Source organism: Dipodomys ordii, unplaced genomic scaffold (genome assembly GCF_000151885.1).
Source record: "Dipodomys ordii isolate 6190 unplaced genomic scaffold, Dord_2.0 Scaffold79, whole genome shotgun sequence".
Taxonomy (NCBI): domain Eukaryota; kingdom Metazoa; phylum Chordata; class Mammalia; order Rodentia; family Heteromyidae; genus Dipodomys; species Dipodomys ordii.
The window spans coordinates 2,553,697-2,576,096 of record NW_012267295.1 but is presented as its reverse complement, the minus strand read 5'-3'; the positions used below and the strand labels follow the sequence as shown (position 1 = coordinate 2,576,096).

At 56.0% G+C, this 22,400-nt stretch overlaps 1 protein-coding gene across 1 annotated transcript in view; it reads left to right on the top strand.

Moving 5' to 3' along the window:
* Nucleotides 1-22,400, top strand: part of Cacna1i (calcium channel, voltage-dependent, T type, alpha 1I subunit) — an 86,071-nt gene that overhangs the window by 40,129 nt on the left and 23,542 nt on the right. Inside the window, exons 5-11 of the mRNA XM_013024817.1 lie at nt 4,203-4,362; nt 8,265-8,580; nt 9,692-9,784; nt 12,290-12,602; nt 15,219-15,634; nt 20,949-21,100; nt 22,121-22,306. Coding sequence (XP_012880271.1) covers nt 4,203-4,362; nt 8,265-8,580; nt 9,692-9,784; nt 12,290-12,602; nt 15,219-15,634; nt 20,949-21,100; nt 22,121-22,306 — 1,636 coding nt within the window. The remainder of the gene's footprint in view (nt 1-4,202; nt 4,363-8,264; nt 8,581-9,691; nt 9,785-12,289; nt 12,603-15,218; nt 15,635-20,948; nt 21,101-22,120; nt 22,307-22,400) is intronic.

Here is a 22,400-nt window from a genome sequence, read left to right as displayed (position 1 = left end):
AGGACAGCAGGTCAGCTGGTTGAAGACAGCATCAGCCAGGGCCTGGTGTGGGCGTGAGGACCCCACATGCTCTGAGGCCTCACAGAGGGGGGCAGGGCATGGGGAGGCTGTCCCAGGCCACTGGGGGGGATCTTTGGTGAGGCAGGGGCCCCAACAGCTCTGGGGAGGGCCAAGGCCTCCTGAGAGGGAGCAGATGGGGTGCTGCTTTGACTAGGTACTGCGGGCCCCCATCAGTGCCCAGGCCTTTCCTCGGCTGGAGCCAGTAAGCTGTCAGGCGGCCCGTCTGCTCCCTGGCCTGGCCTCCGGGCCGCCCACCGTGCCCCTGATTAGCCGGCATTGGCAACGGCCAGGGCAGCAGACGGGCTCTCCCGCCGCCCAGCGCCCTCCACTGACCTAGCTGAGCTAGAGAACACGGAGGCCTGTGCCAGGCCGCAGTCTCGGCGCCCCTGTTCTCCGCCTCCCCTCTCCCTGGCCGCAAGCTGTGCCCCTGGCAGAGGCTGGCACGTGCCCAGCCATTTCTACTTGAGCTGGCCTGGCAGAGTGGCCAGGCTAATCTGGGCTGACAGGTTCTGTCTGTGGAGAGTGCCCAAACCTCAAGGGGAGATGGCGGGGAGGAAGCTCACCCCCTCCCTGCCATGGAGGGCCCCCCACCCCGCTGCCCTGCGTCTCCTCCCCTGAGGGCAGAGAGTCAGAGCAGCTCTCTCCATGTGGCCTCTGCCCTGAGACCACCCACATCCGATGCCCTGGCTGGACCCCTCTGCTGGACCCCAGACCCTGAGAGCTCATGAAACGACTTCTTAAAGATACACACTAGGCACCCCCAAACCTGCATGTCCAGATGGAGCCCAGTCTCTCCTGCTGGCCACCCCCCTGACCCTGGCTGCTCAGGCCACAAAGCTGGCACGGCCCTGCCTCCTTCCTTCCTGTCACCTCCTCTCCTTTGGCTCAGTGATCAGAGCACCTCCAGAGAGAGTCTGCCCTGACCTGCCTCCTCCGCTGGGCTCATCTGCCCGGGCCCCATGGTCCTCTGGCTGTGGCAGTGGGGCCGGCCCAGAGTCTAAGGGTACAGGGTGAGGAGTCTATCTCTCCGGGGCCTTACTCCAGTCCCAGGGGAGAGCCTCCACCACATGGCCACTATTGTCATCCTGGCTACCAAGCCCACTCTGGGCAGGATAGGAAAACACAGCCCTGAAGCCACAGTGCTCTCGATGTCCTGATGGAGGGAGACAGGTGTGGCAGCACCTCACAAAGCACCAGCTCAGCGCTGGGGACCAAAAGAAAGAAAGAAGAATCTAGGTTAGGAGGCTCCCACCTGTGATCCCAGCTACTGAGGAGGTGGCAATCGGGAGAACTGCATTTCAAGATCACCCCTTCCCCCATCTCAAAGAACAAGCTGGTGTGATGGTATGCACCTGCCACCCCAGTTATGGGAGGGGGTAAATAGGAGGGTTGTGGTTTGAGACCAGCCTTGGGTAAAACCCAAGACCCTAGCTCAAGAATAACTAGAACAGAAAGGGCTGGGTGTGTGTGTGAATCAAACGCTGGAGTCCTGTGTGTCCCCTCCTACTTTGAACTCCCTGAGTTAAAAACCAGCAACTGCTACATCACTGCCCTTGCTGGGCCAGGGCCGGGCTGACCACTGGTGAGCCCCAAGGGGACTGCAGGGGGGCTAAGGATTTGGACTTTCCGCCTGGAGAGAGCTCCTTTGTCAGGTGTCCTGGGCCCTGTTATGTTCTGAGAGTCTTGCTGGACAGGACCAGAGAGGGTGAGCTTGGGCTTGGGGGAGGGGGCTAGCTGTCCATCATTTTTGTGGGGCTACCTGTAGCCTGTCTGGGATCAGCGCCCCGAAAGCCCAGCAAACCCCTGTTGAAAGAGGAGGTGCTTATAGAGGGCTTTGTAGCCAGCTCAGACGAGAAACAGGAAAATCAGGGAGGGCTGCCTGAGGGAGGAGGCTGGCAGGAGGAAGGTGTGGAGGGAGATCCAAGGGTGGCTTGGAGGCAGGGGGTGACTTGAAAGGCGGTTTGTGGACACTCTGTCTGTCTGTCTGTCTCTCTCTGTGGTCTGTCCTTCCTCCTTTTGCCCTGTCTCCCTCCATCTCTTCTCTCTGTTCTTTGCCTCTAGTTGTCTCTGTCTCTGTCTCTCTCCTCTCTTTGCCTGTGTGCCCAGTGCCGGGGGTGGGGGTGGCGGGGTGGGGCCTGTGCTGTGTCACCATCGGCCTGTCTCAGCTCAGGATTTGACCTAACACATAAAGGAAGATTAGTGGAGGTCTCTGGGGCTCCCCCCCCATCCTGCGCCCTCCCTTCCCCTGGCACGGAGGCGACGTTACACTCCTTCAAAGTCCCTAATTAGCTAATTATGCTTCCACTGGGGGGCCCTGGGACCTTGGGGGCCCCTGGGAGAGCCAGGCAGGGAGCTGGGGGCCTCTGGGTTGAGGGAGGTGGAGGAGGGGGAGTGGACGCCGTTTTTGGATGCCAGCCGGGGCGGGGGAGCCGCTCAGAATCTCAATATCCTGGAGAAGAAGAGAAGTAGAATTAATTGAGCCACAAAGGCTGCCCTGGGAGGCAGCGGCAGGGCAGCCAGGCCGGGCTGCGCCTCACAGCCTCTTCCAGGAGCTCCTGCTCCAGCCTCCTGTCCAGCTGCTACCAACCTCCGAGCTCCGGGCACCCTTGCTGCCTCCATCCGGCCTCCCAGATTACAATGCCTGCATCAGGCCTCTTGTTTTGCAGGTGGCCACAACAACAGCACAAGCTCCCCACCTGGCTGTCTGCACAGAGCCTTCTCACCTTAGGCCTCACCTACAGCGACCTCTAGACCCAGCCTCCATACCCATGGGTATTCCCACGCCCAACCCCTTGGGCAGGTCCTTTCTCCCAGCCCTGTGTTCCTTGTCCCTCTACTGCTGAGCTGTGAGCCTGAAAGGGGGCACAGATGGGTCATGTTGGCCTCTGTGTTCTCTGCAGAGGGTAGTAATTGCTGGGTGAAATGTGAGGGAATAAATGAATGAGTGAATGAATACATGAATGATAGGAAGATCTAGAGTTGACCTAACTGCTGGATTCCCTTGGATGGGTTATGTGGAGGTGTGTTCCATTTGCTTGCTCCTTCACCGAGTGCCCCTCTCTCTCCCATTCGGGGTGGAGTTGTAGCCCTGTGCCCAGGCAGCCTTTCCTGAGAGGAGGCTGACCTAGTTTCATGGGAAGGGAAGATGGGGGTGGGTATTAATTATTGATCAGAAATCACTCCGTGAAGAATGCGTGATGTAGATCTAAAATAATTTCCCACGTTAATAACACCCCCCCATGGCCTGTGGAATCAGTACAAATGTGGTCAGGGCCTTTGTGCTTATCACCGCCTTCTGTCCTCCCTTCTCCAGCCTTCTGCTCTCTTCCCTTGACCTACAGCATCATTGGTTCACAAGCAGTCATCTAGCAAATACTGACGGAGCCAGTCTTCTAGGCCTCAACACACGGCAGGCTGAGATTTCTGAGACAGCTTTGAAGCAGTCTCTGCCCTCAGGTGCTCACAGCACCCTGGATGAGACCAGCGGGTAGACACACAATCTGCACTCAGGCCAGAAGGCTAGCTGTCCAGTGTACAACCTGTACCTGGTGCCTGAGGCTAGTTCAGAGGTACTGAGATTGCCGAAACCAGAGGAGTGAGAGATGATCTCAGGGCTCACTGAGTTAACAAGGCTATGGTGGTTGAATAGTAGTTTGCTGGAATGTTCCAGGATGATTAAACAACATGGATAAAAAGAATAGCTTGAGGAAAGAAGGCAAGGTTTAGTTTAAAGGCTAGTTGGTTTAAATCCAGATCCTGCTGCAGGCTTAGGATCTGGAAGGGGTATTCCCCACCCTCTCCCCAAGGCAAGCAGCTTTTCTGGGCCTTCTTGTGTCTCTTGTTTTATAAAACAAGGTGTTGATTTTTAAGTCCCCAGGCAAGTGCCTGGCCTATAAGTCTTGTAAATGCCTGTGCACTCACCCACAATCTGGTATAAGTGTGTCGGGGCCCAGAGCCATTTTCCTAGCTCTCTGAACAGAAGGACAAATGTGGAGGAGAAGGTCACAGGGAGGCATGGAGAGGAAGGAGCCCAACCATGTTGCCCATCTCTCCTCTCTGCTTGTCTGCCCTTCCCTCCTCTCTTCCCCGGACCCCTGCGCTCCTCTGTGCCTGGTGACGACCCCTGTGCCTTCCTCTCCCAGGCATGCGGATCTTGGTGAACCTGCTCCTGGACACGCTGCCCATGCTGGGCAATGTCCTCCTGCTCTGTTTCTTCGTCTTCTTCATCTTTGGCATCATTGGCGTGCAGCTGTGGGCTGGCCTGCTGCGGAACCGCTGCTTCCTGGAGGAGAACTTCACCATGTGAGCATGTGCAGCCAGCATGCTGGTACCTGGCCCTAACCCAGTGCTTAGGACTCAGAACTGAGGGGCAGAAGCAGCCCATTGGGAGAGGGTGGGAGGAGGGAAGGGATACAGCCCATGCTGACTGCTGGGGACAGTGAGAGCAGGAAGTGCCAAAGCTGGCCCAGAATGCCGCTAGCTCTGTGATGATGGTGAGACTGGCTCCCACCCGGACTACTGGGCCCCAAACAGGGGTTGGGCGCTCCCAGGAAGGCATGGCCAAAGCTGGCACATGCAAGCTGAGCTTTGCCCTGAGAGGAGGTACGTTGAGTTACTTGTCTGAAAAGTGTCAGCGTCTGGCTGTGCACCCAGGCTCCGGTTCAGCCTCTCAGCCTTCTCTGGACTAGGGGAGTGGGATTAGTACAGAGCATCAAGGGGAGGCTGGGGGAGGGTCCTGGTATGAGGACATGTGAGGAGCCCCATACAGCCTGCGGGGTCCAGCTCTCCTGAACCTCCCCATCCTGCATCCGGCCATCAGACACTGCTCTGGCTGGGGCTAGATTAGAAACCTCCCAGTACTTCTTAAGAACTGAGCCATTCAGTTACTGGTGCCTCACACCTATAATCCCAGCGACTCAGGAGGCTGAGATCTGAGGATAATAAAGCCCTGGCAGAAAAGTTCATAAGCAAAAAGCTGGTTAATGGAGATGTGGTTCACGTGGTAGAATACTAGCCTTGAGTAAAGCTAAAGGAAGCAGGGCACCTGTGGCTCACGCTATAATCCTAGCTACTCAGGAGGCTGAGATCTGAGGAGCATGGTTCAAAGCCAGCCTGGGCAGGAAAGTCCCCATGGGACTCTTAACCACTGGAAAATTGAACATGGTGCTGTGGCTCAAAGTGGTAGAGCACTAGGCTTGAGCAGAAGAGCTCAGGGACAGCACCCAGACCCACACTGACAAAAAAAAAGCTAAAGGAAGGAGCAAGAACTCTGCCCTTGAGTTCAAGCCCAGGTACACGCACACACACACACACACACACACACACACACACATGCACACACAAACACACACACACACACACTCAGAACTCTGAGCCAAAGGTTCTATAATCAGAACCTCTTACCATCAGAGGCCAATCTGGATTTCTTAGGAGACTCTGTTTCAAAACAAAAAAGAAAAGGCAAAACCAAAATCAAATACAAAAGAACTCTTTTATTTTTATTGTTATTATAAAGGTGATATACAGAGGGGTGACAGGACATAAGTCAGGTAAAGAGTGCATTTCCTTTTAGACAATGTCACCCTTTGCCTTGCTCTCTCCCAGTGTTCCCCTCTGGTCCCCACCCACAACTGAAGAACTCTCTGGGTTTTCAGAAGGGATGGATTCCAATCAGGGTTGGAACGAAACATTTACAATGGAGAAGGCTCAAATCCAGAATATGCCAAAACCAACTACAGGTTGACAAGAAAAACAAACACGATCCAATGAAAAATGGGCCCCAAAGACCTCAGCCAATGTCCCCCCCCCCCGCCCCGGGGTTGTTCAAGTAGGCTGACAAACTCATGAGAAGACAGGTGTTACCATTCCTTTTCTGGGCTCTACAACTGAGCAGGCAATACAGTAACACAACACCTCACCAGTGTGGTTAGAGAGGTCAGGGCTGTGGGCCATGGGGTGGCCCTGCTGTGTTCCTGAAGATTGAATATATCACCATGGAAGTCTGGCACCTCTGCGGTGAAGCACAGGAGCAGCCGCAGCCCAGCAGCTCCAGCCCTGGTATTTGCTTTTTTAAAAAAATGGCTTATATTTACCCACAGATATGGCCCAAAATCTTTGTGAGCCTTCTTCTTTTTCCACTACTGGGGTTTGAACTCAGGGCCTTGTGCATACCAGGCAAACACTTCACTACTTGAGCCACACCCCTAACTCTCTCCCCCCTAAACTCCTCCCCCTTTTTTTGGTTTAATTTTTAAGTTTGCTTTTGAGATATGGTCTCACTAACTTGGTGTAGGCTGGCCATGAACTCAAGATTCTCCTGCCCTCCACCTCCAGAGTAACTAGGATTTCAGGCATGCACTACCATGTCCGGCTAGTGATGAGTTCTTAAGAGCCCAAATCCCAGAAATCCAAGTCATTAATTGGGTCAACGAGAAGTCATTCACGGAAACGAGGAGGAAGGAGACACTTTGTGCTCTAATAATGGTGTCTTTCCTACACTTTCTCCATCTCTCTCCCTCTCATAAGTGAGATAGCATCTTCTGATGAGTGTGTAGCTCAAGAAGGAAGTTCAGCTCTTCAATCAGTTGTTTTTTTAAAAGCATGGCTGTTAGTGTCTAGTTTAAGAACTCTTCTCCCAGCCTAAGGTCATGGGCATATTCTCTGGTGCTCTATGAGCTTTTCTCATTTCATATTTCACACGCAGGTCTAGTCCATCTACAAAAGAATTAGTCTAGAGTGTGTGGCTGGGCTATCAAGTCACCCTTGACTCATTTGTTGAAAAGTCTGGCTCTTCTCCGGGAAATCCCAGGGGTGATTTCTTAGAAACAGGTGATCAGATGCCTTTGATTGTTGGCATCAGCTGACATGTGATTGTTGGTGGGTGTTCTCAGGTTGTACAAGGTCTGTACAGTTGGCTTGTCTACCAATAGTCCATGTGAGCGCTGGTCTCCACTCTGTGTTACAGCCATTCCAGAGGTCGGGATGTCATCGTTATCTGTGTTTGCTTTTATTTGTGACTGTTGCTGTGGTCTTTCACTCACCTTTCTGGTCCCAAGACAGTACCCCCATGTATTGGATTTGTCATTATTAGTGGTAGAATAGCCTACTCTTTCTTTTTCACCTTCCCTTCCTCCCTCCTTCCCTAGTCTCCCTCCCTCCCTAGTAATGTTGGGTATTAACCTCAGGCACTCTACCTCTAAGGCCCACCACCAGCCCTTTTTGCTTTCCTTTTTCAGCTGTGGTCTGCTTTTGCCCCAGTTGGCCTGTGAGCCTCCTACCTATTCTTCCATTGTATCTGTGATCACAGGTGTGCACCATTATGCCCAGCCTCCAGCCCCATTTGTCCGTCCATCTTCCTTCCTTCCTTCCCTCCCTCTTCCCTTTCCCCTTCCCCTACTCCTTCCCTCCCCTTCTCTTCCTTTCCCTTCACTTTCCCTCCCTTTTCCTCCTCTCTTCCTTTCCCTTCCCTTCTTCTCCCTTTCCCTCCTCTCCCTTCCCCTCCCCTCTCTGCTCCTCCTCTCCCCTCCCCCCCTCCCCTTTCTCATTTCTTTCTCTGCCTGGATTTATTTCTCCCCTCCAGATACATTCTTTTTTTTGGGGGGGGGTCCAGTCGTGGGGCTTGAACTATGGGCCTGGGCGCTGTCCCTTTTGAGCCACAGCACCACTTCCGGCTTTTTTTTTTTTTGCTTAAGTGGTGCTGAGGAATCGAACCCAGGGCCTCAGGCATGCAAGGCAAGCGCTCTACCACTGAGCCACCTTCCCAGCCCTCCCCTCCAGATACATTCTTGAACCACCCAGCCAGGTTCCATAGTTAAGTCATACTGGGACTTCACTTGGGATTGTGGTGAAATGCCGCTTAGTGTCCAGGGTGAACAGGGCAGGGATTGTCTATGTTTTACAGATGAGAAAATCCATGGCAGGAGAGGGGCAGGGACCGGCCCAGGGCTGCATGTGTGGGGAGAAGGGCAGACAGAGGGTCTTACCATCATCTGCTAGACCAGTGAGATCTAGCATTTGCTCGTCAAGTGAGGAGGGACCTGGCAGGTGGGCGTGTCCAACCAGGAGCTAGATGGAGGTGGGCCCTCGGGGCTCTCCCAGGGCAGGGCTTGCAGTGTGACCGCACCAAAGGTGCCCCAAACAGGTGCGTGGTGTGAGTCTCGGCCTGGCCTCTCCATGCCCCTCCTCCCCCCTTCCCCCGTGCGCAGACAAGGGGATGTAGCCCTGCCGCCCTACTACCAGCCTGAGGAGGACGACGAGATGCCCTTCATCTGCTCCCTGTCGGGGGACAACGGCATCATGGGCTGTCAGGAGATCCCCCCGCTCAAGGAGCAGGGCCGAGAGTGCTGCCTGTCCAAGGATGACGTCTACGACTTCGGGGCGGGCCGCCAGGACCTCAACGCCAGCGGCCTGTGCGTCAACTGGAACCGCTACTACAACGTGTGCCGCACGGGCAGCGCGAACCCGCACAAGGGCGCCATCAACTTCGACAACATCGGCTACGCCTGGATCGTCATCTTCCAGGTGAGGGACGCCTGCCCAGCCTGGGCTTGTGTCGGCAGAGGCCCCGAGGTTCCCAGAGGAGACGGGTGCCAGGCGGCCGAGCGTCACACACTGCTAAATGGAGTTTTGCCCCACTTAGGCCGACCCCAAAGCCTGGAGGTCCAGGGGGTCTTGCAGGGAGATCTGTTCAGAGAGCAGATGAGATTTTTGGAGGGGCACAGTCCAGATAGAGTCGGGTCCGTGGAAGGTGAGGAGGGAGAAGGGCATTCCTAGAGGGGGTGACAGCTGGGGTACAGGCCGAGAGACTGGGGCACTGAGCTGGTCTCACAGGAAATCCCTTCTGCACGGAGACCCTGCTTCCTCCTCCCCCTGCACTCTGCAGACAGGGTGGGGTTTGACAAGGGAGCTAGGGGGTGGAAGACTTTGGGGGTGTCATTTAACCCCTCTGGGCCTCACTTCTCATCTTTGTGAGGGTGAGCAGTCTGCAGACGCGAGGTGAGGGCTCAGTAGAAGCCATGCACCTGCTGTCCTCAGAAGGATCTGGGCAGGAGCCTGCGGAGGAGGGGAGCCCAAAAGCCACTGAGGAGGGGAGTAGGGGTTCAGAGGACTGGGAGCTGCTCGGCTCAGCTCAGCTCCTGGGGCTACTGCTCTGATCCTTTGTCCCGAGTGCACAAGGGAGTTCTCTGCCTCTGTTTCTCCCCAGGCTCCCTCATGTTCCTTTCTGGAAGGATCCTGGGGTGGAGGATGGGCAGAGAGACTGTCATAGCAACCTTAACCAGCCCCCACTCCCTGCTCAGCCAAGCCGCACCCGGCCCTGCTAGGGGCTCTGTCATCCTGCGAACTGAAGAAGCCAGTGGGGCCCAAGGGGGAAAGTGGCCCAATTAGTGAGCCTGAGCCTAAGCTCAGAGATCCTTGCTGTGCTAGTCCCCCTCTCCACCTCCCTTGGGGTTGTGGCCCGGGAGTGGGTGGGCTCTGGTGGAGCAGGGGTGAGTCTGGCCCTCCTGTTCCTTGGGGATGAAACTGCCATGTGTAGTGAGTCCCAGCACATAGTAAGGCCTCAATGTGAGCTGCTCCCTGGCTGGCTGCCATTCCCCGGGGCCAGGGCCTCAGGCTCGGTGCTCTCCCCCTGCAGGTGATCACGCTGGAAGGCTGGGTGGAGATCATGTACTACGTGATGGATGCGCACTCCTTCTACAACTTCATCTATTTTATTCTGCTCATCATAGTAAGTGTCGGGGAGCTGGGGCTCAGGGCATGCTCGGGAGGCCCCTGGGGGACAGGGAACGGAGGAGGGACGGGTCCTCGGGGAGCCCTCCGCAGAGCAGGGGGCGAGGGAGGCAGCGAGAAGCATGCTTTTTAATGCAGCTGACCAGCCGGTGATGGAAGGGGCTCTTCAGGGTGGCCGTTGGAAGCATCCATCATTTTCGATTGCCTTCATTTTTCATTTCTAGACATTTTCGTCCAGCCGCTTGCTTCTGCTTATCTTTCTCTGCTCGTATCTCTAGGAATACATTCTTGTTGTGACCTTAGCTGGGGGTGCAGCCCCAGTATGGAGTCTCCAGGGCTTGGGGCTTGTCCCTGTGAGGACAAGAGTGTCTGAAAGCCCGGGGCTGCTCTGGAGTCAGAGATGGAGAGAGGAGGTCAGCCCTAGGGGCGGCCTCCCTGGAACATTTGATGGTCTCTTGCTTCTTAGGAAAGCATGGGGGGGGGCTTTGCGCTTGGAGCCGTCAGAGTGGGTGATTGATGGGTGAACTCGTGAATGAATGCATGCGTGAATGAATGCATGCGTGAATGAATGGTAGATCTAGAGGGCTCTATCCACCCTTCCAGGCCCAGCCCCTCCTGCCTCCCCCCACACAGTCCCCAGAGCCAGCGCATCTTCCCGTCATGCCTGACTGCAGCTTCAGACATGGCACAGTTCCCATTTGTGCCGGTGATTCACTCTGGGGGACAGCCGTCTTTCTCCCTGCCGGAGCGAGGCCAGCATCTCCCGCTTCCTGGTGGTGGGTGAGGGCATGTTCTGCCCTCTGGGGTAGTGCCCCATCCCCAGCTTGTGGACCTCGGACGGGGGTGGGGAGTGAGGGCAAGCTGACGGCTGACCCGAGATGCACCTGCTGTTAGCAGAGCTCCAGTGCGCGTCAGGCCGTGGGGTGATGCTGCTGATAAAAGGGAGAAGGGTCCAGCTGTTGTTCAGCATTGCCATCCATTCACTCCCAGAAACTTCAGGAAAGCCGGCACTGCACCCAGCTTGAGCCCAGTGCCGGGAGCAGCTTCAGGGCTCGGCATGGCAGAAGGACGAGCAATGACCACCCAGGGCCTTAAGTGCTGGATAGAAGGGAGCCCCAGAGGCTGAGGGGTCCACAGGAGGCCCCTCAACCATTCGGGGGGGCTTCCTGGAGGAGGCAGCGCTAGAACTGAGCCTTAATGGGTAAGGCTCCCCTCTCCTCACCATGGAAGAGCCTGAAGTCAGGGTCACCCACAGAGTGGGTCAGCGTCCCATGAAAGGGAAGCAGAGGCCTCTGGGATTGCGAGAGGACTCCCTGGGTTCCAGAGGGGCTGGAGAAGGCTCTGTCTGCTTCTGCTGGTTGACTGAATGAATGGAGCCTGAGCCAGGCACTGGTGGCTCACACAAGTAATCCCAGCTGAGATCTGGGGTTCATGGTGAGGGCCAGTCCGGGCAGAAAAGTCCACGAGACTTAGCTCCAATTAACCAGTGAAGAGCTGGAAGTAGAGCTATGGCTCAAGTGGTAGAGCTTCACTCTTGAGCAAAAAAAGCTGTGGCAGACCCTGAGTTCAAGGCCTGGTACACACACACACACACACACACACACACACATTTTTTTCTCTCTCTCTCTCTTCCTTCCCACTCTCTCTAAAGAATAGTCTGGAATTCTTAAGTAACTCCTATGTCCCCACAGTCTACATGAAATAGGGATCTAGATTCTGGACTCTGAGTACTCAGTAAGTGCTCAATAAACATACTCTGCTGTTTTTCTTGCTACCTTGTTGGGTCCTGATTGGCTTTGCCCAGAACAGGAGGTTCCAGGAGAGCCGAGGATGCTGAGTTTACTGGTGCTGGCGGGTCCAGGGGGCCCATCCGAACAAACACACTGGCCAAGCAGGTTCACCTGCCTAGACCTCAGAGGCAGGGTACCTGGCCTGGGCCACGCAGCTGGTGGGGGTCTTTGGTCCTTGGCTGCAGTACCCACTGCCCCATTCTGATCAGAAAAGTCCTCCGCTTATCTTACCCTCCCTGGACGCAGTGGCCATGCCCCAGATGGCGGTGGCTGTGGTTTGGGGCTTGGCTTAGAAGCAGCTCTGACGGGGCCTGGGGAGCTGCCTGGGCCTTTCTGTGGAGCAAAGCCTCAGAGATCTTTTCCTGTCCCCGTCTGTGTCTGTGCCTCTGTGTCTCTGGGCCCCTCTCCCCTCCCTTGCTCCTCCGCTGTCTCCACCTGCGAACTCCGCACCCACACCCTTGGATTCTGTCCTCCCTGAGCCCCCTTCTCCACCCATTGTCCTCTTGGTACCCCTGGCTCTCTCTCGCTGCCTGTCTCCCTGCTCTGCCCTATTTCTCTCTTTCACATCTCTGATCTGTCCTTACCCCTCTTCTTTCCCCCATTTCCACCTCTGCCTCGTGTCATTCTCCATGTCCTATGACCCCCTTCTTTACCTCTGCCTCCCTCACCCCACTGTCCCCTCTGTCCCTGTCCTTTCCTCCTGCTGGTCACAGGTGGGCTCCTTCTTCATGATCAACCTGTGCCTCGTTGTCATAGCAACCCAGTTTTCCGAGACCAAGCAGCGGGAGCACCGGCTGATGCTGGAGCAGAGGCAGCGCTACCTGTCCTCCAGCACCGTGGCCAGCTACGCCGAGCCCGGCGACTGCTACGAGGAGATCTTCCAATACGTGTGCCACATCCTGCGCAAAGCCAAGCGCCGGGCCTTGGGCCTCTATCAGGCCCTGCAGAGGCGGCGTCAGGCCCTGGGCCCAGGGGAACCAGCCCCTGCCAAGGCCGGGCCCCACACCAAGGAGCCCAGGCACTACAGTAAGTGCCTCCCCCTCCCCCCAAGACTGGCAGTGCCACCAACTGGGGACTCAGAATGGACCATGAGTCTCACCATCACTAGAGAGTAGAGTGCTTGCCTGGCATGCATGAAAGCTGTGGCTTCGATTCCTCAGCACCACATAAACAGAAAAAAGCTGGAAGTGGTGGTGCTGTGATTCAAGTAGAGAGGACTCTGGTGGACTCAGGTTTCCAGAACTTTTCTTCAGATGTGGGTGTTTTATGGGAGTTCCAGGCCTTGTTCTGCTTTCCTGTCTCTTGCTCCAGCCAATTCTGGCTGGCTGGCTGGGGCCTTGGCCTCCGACCTGGAGGAATTCACTTCCAGGGAGTCCATGGAGCCACTGAAAAACATGCGATGATCTTTTCTTTGGCCTTTAGTGCAGCCCTTCTGGCTTCAGACTGCATGGCCCTGCTGTGGCTCCTCTGCTGCCCCTGCTTACCAGAATGCTGGGCACTGAGGATCATGACCTTTCTCCCCAAAGGCCTGGTGTGTCAGGATAATCTGCACCCAGCGTTTTGCCCCTGCCACTAGGCTATTTCTCGTACTGAGCGTGACCAGCTTGTTTCTGGGGGGTTCTGGTTCAGGATAGGGTGCCCCTGGAGTGCATTTGGGCTATGAAGCAATCCTGAGAAAGGGGGCTGCACTGCTCATATCATTCCCAACTTTCAGATGAAAAAACTAGGGTGCAAATGAGATGAGCGTGTCACGGAAGGTGGCCCAGTGCATCAGTGGCACAGCTCTGTCACCCTGGGCTGCCAGGGGTGCTGGGGCTTTGCTGAGTGTCTGCCTCTAGCTTAGAGGCCAATGTACCCAACCCTAGGAGGAGGCCACTCAGAGCTCCAGGGCGAAGCCAGGGCCAGCCTGCTTCCTCCCAGTTGGTGCTGAGGACATCGGCTGTCACCCAGCTGTTCCCTGGAGCGGCTGCGGCGTGTGGCGTGCTGTTCCCTGCGTGGCCCCCTCTGCAGGGCTCCAGCAGCGATCCTGAGCCACAGGAGTTCCGAGCCCCAGGCTGCACCCCAGCTCTCTCATTCTGGGAGTCTGGGAGGCCAGCAGGAAAATTCCTTCTCAGAACTGCCACCCACTGTCCTTCAAGCTAGCTGTCCAGGCCTGGCCTTGGAGGACCCCTGGCTGGCCCAGCAGGTGGATGGTAGGGGGTCTGGGGTGTTTATTTCGAGGGCTTCCCGCTGATCCCATCCCTTCTTCCTGTGTGAGGCCCCTCCTCCCCCACCTCTGTCCTCCACTGTGGGAGCAGTGAGGCAGGACCGGGGAGGGCTTTGACCTGGCCTCTAGGGCCGAGGCAGCTTCTGGGCTTCTGGTTACAGAGTGTGAATGAGTCCGGGAGCTCTGACTGAGGCTTGGGGACATCTGGAGGCTAGTGTGTACTGAAGCGTGGACATCACAGTCTTTTCTTTCTCTTTGACACTACTTTTTTTTTTTGCTTACACAAGCAAAATGTGTTTATTTTGGGAAAAACATAAAGAAGCCAAACCAATCAAGCCTCTGTGAAACCTCCCTGTGCTGGCTGGCAGATCACAGCACTAGAGTTCAAGGCCAGCCTAGCTTCTCAGCGATTCCCAGGTGGTGGGAGGGTGGAAGCCACGCCCCCGGGGGAGTGGACAGGGTGACGCCCCCTGAGTGCCCTGGTGAAGATGGAGGCTACAACCCAGCAGGCCCTGGAGAGGGTGGAAGCCACACCCCCCTAGGCAGTGGTGAGGATAAGGCCACACCCCCCTGTGGGCCTCAGGCTCCCCTCCCTCTGACTGTCAAATGCTGTGTGGAGGGAAGTCCTGGGGCTTGGGGCTCAAGGTCACCTGCCTTCTCCATTCTCCACACAGGCGGGGAGCTTAGGAAGGTCAGAGCTCCTCTAAGGAGTGTCCATTTTCTTTCTTTTTTTTTTTTGCAGTCCTGGAGCTTGAACTCAGGGCCTGAGCACTGTTTCTGAGCCTCTCTGTGCTCATGACTAGCCCTTGACAGCTTGAGCCACAGCGCCACTTCCAGCTTTTTCTGTTTATGTGGTGCTGAGGAATTGAACTCACAGCTTCATGCATGTTAGGCAAGCACTCTACCACTAAGACACATTCCCAGCCCCAGGGCGTCCATTTTCTATAAGAGCTTGGCTCTGTCACTATACAGGGCCAATGCCTGAAGAGAGGATGCTACTTCCCCAGGGAAGACCAGGCCCCTCTTGGTGGGGCTGGCTTGTTCTGGGCAGACCCTGTGGGTCTCCAGAGCGTTGGTTGGGTCTGGTATGGAACTGATGCTTTCTCTCTCTCTCTCTTGCTTTCTCTCTCTCTCTCTCTCTCTCTCTCTGTGTGTGTGTGTGTGTGTGTGTGTGTGTGTGTGTGTATGTGTGCATGCTGGTATAGGAGTTTGAATTCAGTGCCTGGGCCCTGCCCCTTAGCTTTTTGGCTCAAGGATGGCACTCTGCTTCACTTCTGGCTTTTTGCTGATTAATTGGAGGCAAGAGTCTCATAAACCTTTTCTGCCTAGGCTGGCTTCAAGCTGTGATCCTCAGATCTCAGCATGGTGAGTAGCTGGGATTGTAGGCGTGAGCCGCCAGCGCCTGGCTTTGATGCTGCCCTCTGTTTGCTTTTCAGAGCTGTGCCCGCGGCACAGCCCCTTGGACCCAACTCCTCACACGCTGGTGCAGCCCGTGTCCGCCATGCTGGCCTCTGACCCTGCCCACTGTCCACGCTGCCTGCAGGAGGCAGGCCGGCGACCCTCAGGCCTGGGCAGCACCGACTCCGGCCAGGAGGGCTCAGGAAGTGGGGGCTCTGGAGAGGCGGAGGCTGATGAGGATGGGCCCCAGAGCAGCGAGGATGGGGCTTCCTCAGGCCTGGGGAAGGAGGATGAGGAGGAGCAGCCAGACGGGGCGGCCTGGCTGTGCAGGGGCGTGTGGCGGGAAACGCGAGCCAAGCTGCGGGGCATCGTGGACAGCAAGTACTTCAACCGGGGCATCATGATGGCCATCTTGGTCAACACCGTCAGCATGGGCATCGAGCACCACGAGCAGGCCAGTGTGGTGGAGTGCTGGGCTCGGGCTACCAGAGGGTGGAGGGGCGGCCATCCAGGCCTAGGCCCAGCTGGGCCCACGTGTCTGTGTGTCTGTCTACTTGCCCCTGGCTGAATTTAGTCCCCTGTGTCCCTCAGTGCCCAGTCCAGGGCCATGCTTCAGCTAAGGGGGAGCAGTTCTGCAGGGTGAGTTGGGGAATAAGAATGAGGGGGGCCAGTCCTTTGCACCCTATGTGGCACAGATGTCCCCAGTCTATAGGCCACTTCTGGGGTGACAGTCTGATGAGGCGTCTGACTTGAGCCCCTCACAGACAGTCAGGGGCTGGTTTGAATCCATCTTCGTGTTAAGACAGACATCTGACACGGTTTGCGTTTCTAGAATCCCTTGGCTTAGCTTGGCTTCTGTCCGTGAGACCCTGCTCTGTGCCCAGTGAGGGCCGCATGCTCACTCCTCGTTCATCGGCTTTCCAGGCACGGGTTCTATTCAATTTCCTGGAATTCGGCCCCTGGGGTGCTGCTGGTCCATCAGCCATTCTGACTTAATTAAAAAGGTCCTCTGGGGGGCAGGGGGGACGGCTCTGTGCAGGGTGAAGCTTGTAAGACAGGCTGCCCAGACCCCCTCTCCCACAGGCGCCAGCCAGCCACGGCACACCCACCATCGCCGTGTTGCCATGTCTGAACCCCGCTGTACCAGAGCTGGGTACTGCCCGTGGCTTGTTGGAGCCAGCTGGAGAGAGCCAGCTTTCTCGTGTGAGGATTTTACAAGCAGTTGTTAAACTATGGAGGAAGTATTTACACCATGGAAATTGGCAGATGCTATAAGTTGGGCCGTTTCTTCACAGACCATTGTGTTAGCACAATGCAGGGTCCTGCTTCCCTGAACCCCCTCCGGGGCAGCCCACAGTGAGGGAAGCTCAGCCTTAGGGCTGGCCGTGGTCCTTGCCAGGCTCCAAGGCTGGCCCTTTCACAGCTGGCCACATTCTGTAGGAGCTGTCTGTCTGTCTGTCTACCCTCCCCCCTCCCTCCTTCTCTCCCTCCCTCACATCTGGCCACATTCTGCAGGAGCTGTCTGTCTGTCTGTCCACCCTCCCTCCCACCCTCCCCACCTGCCTTCCTTCCTTCCTTCCTGAATTGGGGCTTGAGCACAGGGCTGGGGCACTGTCCCTGAACTTTTTTACTCCAGGCTGGCACTCTACCACTTGAGCCACAGTTCCATTTCTGCCTTTTTGGTGGTTAATTGGAGAGAAGAGTCTCACAGACTTTACTGCCTGGGCAGGCTTTGAACCATGATCCTGTGTAGGATTGCAGGTGTGAGCTGCCAGCATTCATTTGAACCCAGAATCGGGTGGGACCTCTTCCCTCTGGGTAGCAGTCAACACATGGTACTGGAGTCGTCTCTTTCGGTGGCCCCCATTATGCCCCATGGATGGTCCATGCTGACTTCTGCCCTCTCCTTCTTAGGGATGGGAAACTATTGACTGAGCAGCTACTGAGCGCCAGGCCCTGACTGAGCCTGGGTCCCTGGGTTCTCACAAGGGCCCCTCTAGCAGGTGCCATCCCCTCCCCTCCCAGCCTCCCACTTATAGGGCAACAGGGAGGCCACGCCCCTGACTCAAGGTCTGTGGGTGATCCCCTCCCCCCAGAGGGGCTGGGAAGGCCAAGTGCCTTCGGGAGGTTCTCATGACTCAGTCATGACCGGCGAGACTTTTGTTGGAGCCTTCTGCCACCAGCCTGGGGTGAGTTTACCATCCGCTGTCTGGAGCTGCAAAAATTAATTAGTTAAAGAAAAAGTGAGGAGGAGGAAGCATTTTTGAAATGTTCTTTTTAAAGCAGCTCCGAGTGGCAGCCATTGTTTGGTGAAGCTCTGTGCAGGGCCCTGCTGGTATTTTTGCTTCCCAGACATGGCTCAGCAGGAACCGATCCACCCCCAAGTTTATTTTGAGCATCCCCCGCTGAGGTGGCACCCACAGAGAGAGGTAGCCCAGGGCCGCCAAGGGGGCATAGGGAGAGGAGGGAGAGGAGGGCCGGGGGTTGGGGGGGCAGGTGAACCACACAGCATCCCCCCTGCTCCTGTCTGCAGTGGGAATGGATGACTGGCAGGCCCTGCTGATCAGGACGGGACTTGGTAGGCTGGGGGGAGGGAGGGGTGTTCACTCTTTTCCTCCTAAGCTGCACCCTGGGCCACCCCTGGGTGACAGCCTGGCTGACATATCCTGACGCTATTTGGAAAATGCTTTCTCTCTTCTGGTGTACCCCTGGTGGTCCCATGTCTCCTCCTGAACTTACCTTGGCCTGGACCTGGAGGATGGTCAAGGTTGAGGATGAAAAGTGGAGGCTGGGCTGAACGGGCAGCCGGCCAGGGTGCAGGGCCTCTCCCTGGGATAGAGCTCACCCCGGCCAGCTCAGGGCCCACGTCAAGACCACAAAACAGGCAGGGGTTCCGCCCACTTCATTCTCCTTTCTGGAGCCCCTGTCCCGTCACTGCCAGCCCAGGTGCAGGGTGACTGGGCGCAGGAAGGTGGGCTGCCTTAGTGGCTGACTTTTTTTTTTTTTTTCCTGGCCATTGGGTTTGAACTCAGGGCCTGGGCGCTGTCCCTGAGCTCTTTTTGCTCAAGGCAAGCACTCTACCACTTTGAGCCACAGTGGCACTTCCGGTTTTTTGGTGGTGTATTGGAGATAAGAGTCTTACAGACGTTCCTGTCAGGGCTGGCTTTGAACTAGGATTCTCAGATCTCAACCTCCTTAGTACCTAGGATTATAGGCGTGAGCCACCAGTGGCCCAGCAGTGGCTAAAATTTGAACCCTGGAGGGGTTCAAGGAACAGAGGCATGGAAGTGGGCTGCAGTCAAGGGAGGCTTCCTGGGGGCTGTGGCACCAGAGATGAATTCCCCAAGGAATGAGTTCATCAGTGAGACAGACAGCTTGGACATCCCCATGGACCCCGAGGCTGGAAGAATATGTGCACAGGGCAGGGCAGACAGGAGGACAGGACGGCCGTTCATTCCCAGTGACCTTGAGGCCTGTGCTTTCTGTGTGTCCGTCCCCTTCTGGCCAGGTCTCTGGCTACTATAGTCCTAGTGCTATGTCATCTCAGTTCTTTTCCTCTTCTTTCTCTTCTTCTTCCTCCTCTTGTTTTAATGTCCATTGGTGTTTTTCTCTGTGTGTCTCTGAGTCTCTGTGCTCTGTCTTTGCTGCCTGAATCTCATGCTCATGTCTGTCTGTCTCTGCCCATCTCTCTGTGCATCTGTCCAGGCCCTTTCATACCCTCCCTCCTCAGCCTCTCACTGGCCATGTCTATGTGCATCTGTCTGCTGCTTTCCAGCCTGCCTCCCTCCCAGAGAAATACCTTGGGGAGTGATGGACGGTCCATTAGGAGAAGAGTAACAGGTGTGCAGTGCCTGGAGCGGCAGCTGCTGCGGGGGCGGGGAGCCAGCGGTGACCTTTCGGGGAAGCAGCGGCTCCCTCGCTGCACTGACGGCAGATAGCAGGAGTGTGTGCACCGGCTGTGCGTGGCCCAGGGCCGGGCCAGGCCCTCCTGAGCTGTCAGCGCCCATGGACGTGGTTTGTGTGGGCTGGGAACACCGAGCAGGGTCTGAGCCCTCCCTGTGAGGCCCCTCTGGGGCCCCCCACTCCCCTTTTGGGACCATTTTGTGTCAAATGTAATTACAGATGGAGATGGCTTTTCCCTTTTCATCTGGGCTTGCGAGGAGCTGGCAGCTATGAGATTTCCTACGCACCAGGTGGAAATCTGGGGGCTGGGTAGTTTTCTTCCTCTTTAAAGCCACATGGAACCCAAGTCAGCCCTAGCTTCCTGCTGCTCCCTGTAGAAGGGCTGAGCCTGGCCCAGGGGAGCGGGCCCACTGTGGTCCTGGCCTCTCACCTTGCAGCCTGCGCTATGCTGGGCTCCGAGCACCCTTGCTGCTCCCCTGTCACCAACTGTCTTCTTAGATCTCTGCTAAGATGGCGCTTCCTTCAGGAGTTCTCTGGGCTTCCTGACAACTCCTTCACCTGCCCTCTGTGGCCCTGTTGCCCTGGGTGCTGGCCTGCTTTGTTAGTGTGGCTTGTGGGGCTTTGCCGCCAGCTGTGAGCTGCTCTATTTCAGTAGCAAAGCCCAGAGCATTGCAGGAAGACCCCATAGGTCTTCCAAGGGAAGATGTGAATGGTGAATAGATGAATGAATGAGTGAACGAGTGGGTGGGTGGGTGGGTGAATGAGTGGCTGAGTAGAGCGAGAGAGTGAGTGAGTGGGTGGGTGAGAGTGAACGAGTGAGTGAATGAGTGAATGGCTGAGTCAGCAAGTAAGTGAATGAGTGAGTGAGTGGGTGAGTGGATGAGTTAATGAATGAGTGAGTGAATGAATGGATGAATAAGTGAGTGAGTGAGTGGATGAGTTAATGAATGAGTGAGTGAATGAATGAATGAGTTAATGAGTGAGTGAATGACTGGGAGAGCTCAGGTGTGGCTTCAGTCTGTAATGGCACAGCAGCTTGGAGTCTGACTTGGATGAGTACCCAGCCCTGCTACCTTCCTGCAGGGTGGCCTGAGCAGGTCAGTCCGTGTTGCCCAGCCTGTTTGCTAGCCTATTCAGGGAAGGCCAGCAGTGGACTTGCAGTGGCCAGGCTCAGTCCCGTGTCAGGCGTCAGGGTCAGCGAGGGACTCGTGGTCAGGGAGGGACACATGCCCTTTCTTCTCCAGGATTCAGTCAAGCTGCACCACCATGAGCACCAGGCAGACCCTTCCTGGGATAGCAGAGAGGCCACGGAGGGAAGAGAAGGGGCTGGAGCCTCAATACCCTTAGTGAGGGGCTTGGTGTGACCCCCTGCTATGGATGAGGAAAGGAAGGCGCAGCAGTGGAGGGGACTCGCCCTTTGCAAGTCACCATCTGCTGCTAGAAACCAGGAGGCAAACAGCCCCAGGGCAGAGGAAGTCTGCAGCTGCCTATGGAGTGGGGGGCGGATACGACACTGGCAGCTTCGGGCCTTCCCGCGACCTCCTGGGGTCCCAGCGTCCTCTGGGAGCCATCGTGGCAGTGTTCTGTGTGTGGGCCGTGCCTGGCAGGCAGCAGGCGCCCTGCCTGTGCCCTTTCCTCATGGGCGCGGTGTGAGATGGCCCGAGAGTTTACACAGTGATGGCTGAGGCAGTACCCTCAGCATGAGTTTAGGGAAGCGTGGCCCCAAGAGTGTCCCCACCCCCAGTGGACCTTGTAGGAAGGACCCTGAGGGGTCAGAGCTGAGAGGAGGTGACAGGATGACAGGAGATAACAGCCAGGACCCAGACCCGCAGGGTTACGCTTCCCCTTCTCCAATGTTCCCACAGCCAGAGGAGCTGACCAACGTCCTGGAGATCTGCAATGTGGTCTTCACCAGCATGTTCGCCCTGGAGATGATCCTGAAGCTAGCTGCCTTCGGGCTCTTTGACTACCTGCGAAACCCGTACAACATCTTTGACAGTATCATCGTCATCATCAGGTACCTCCTCACCCGCTCTGCAGCTGAGGAATGGGGTCAAGCAGTGACCCCAGACAGTACAGAAAAGTGGCCAAGGAAGCGAAACACACTCTGCACACATCTTCATTGATTTTGTGCCATTACTGGGGCTTCAACTCAGGGTCTTTCGCCTCACACTCTTGTTTGGCTTCCTGTGCTCAAAGCTGGTGCTCTACCACTTGAGACACAGCTCCACTTCTGGCTTTTTTTTTGCTGATTAATTGAAGAGTCTCAGGCACTTTTCTAATGAGGCTGGCTTCAAACTTCGATCCTCAGATCTCAGCCTCCTAGGTAGCTAGGATTACAGGTGTGAGCTACCAGCACCCAGCCCAAATATATATAGGCATAGATATAGCTATAGATATAGATAGGTGTGTGTGTGTGTGTGTGTGTGTATAAACTGGTGATTTAGCTTCTGGATGGATGTGTTAAATAGCAAGATGTCAGCAATGGGTTTAGACCATCATTCCAAAGAAGATCTGTGCATAAAAAATACTTAGAAATAGCTGCATCAACTGTCATGTGACAGGAAGGTATCAACTATTTCAATTGCCCACAGAGCCATAGGTATGCTAATTCTGAGGCTTATTCATAATCAAAAGAAGCATAAAATCTCAAAAAGAGGACAGTGACATTCACTGAGCTTCCTAGATTTTAGCCACTGGTGTGTGTGTGTGTGTGTGTGTGTATCTGTCCATGGACTCCACTGGTGTGTGTGTGTGTGTGTGTGTGTGTGTGTGTATATCTGTCCATGGACTCCACTGGTGTGTGTGTGTGTGTGTGTGTGTGTGTGTGTGTGTATCTGTCCATGGACTCCAGGCGCTGGTTTAGGGGTGCAGTCAGCAGCATCTGGTGCATCATTTGTTGGATGAATGAATGAATGAGCTGAAGCTCTTGTCTGTTCATACTTCCATCTTTCTGATTCTGCCTCCCTCTCCTTCTGGTCTCCCACTGACCTCCTCCTGCCTCCCTGATTCTTGTATATCCACGCCCCACACACAGCATCTGGGAGATCGTGGGGCAGGCAGACGGCGGGCTGTCGGTGCTGCGTACGTTCCGGCTGCTGCGGGTGCTGAAGCTGGTGCGTTTCATGCCCGCGCTGCGACGCCAGCTCGTGGTGCTCATGAAGACCATGGACAACGTGGCCACCTTCTGCATGCTGCTCATGCTCTTCATCTTTATCTTCAGGTGAGCTACACCTGTGGGGATGGTGGCTGGCAGAAGATCCCAGGGACAAACTCACCTGGGTCTGTGTGTGGGTCCTGGTGCCAGCATTCTATCC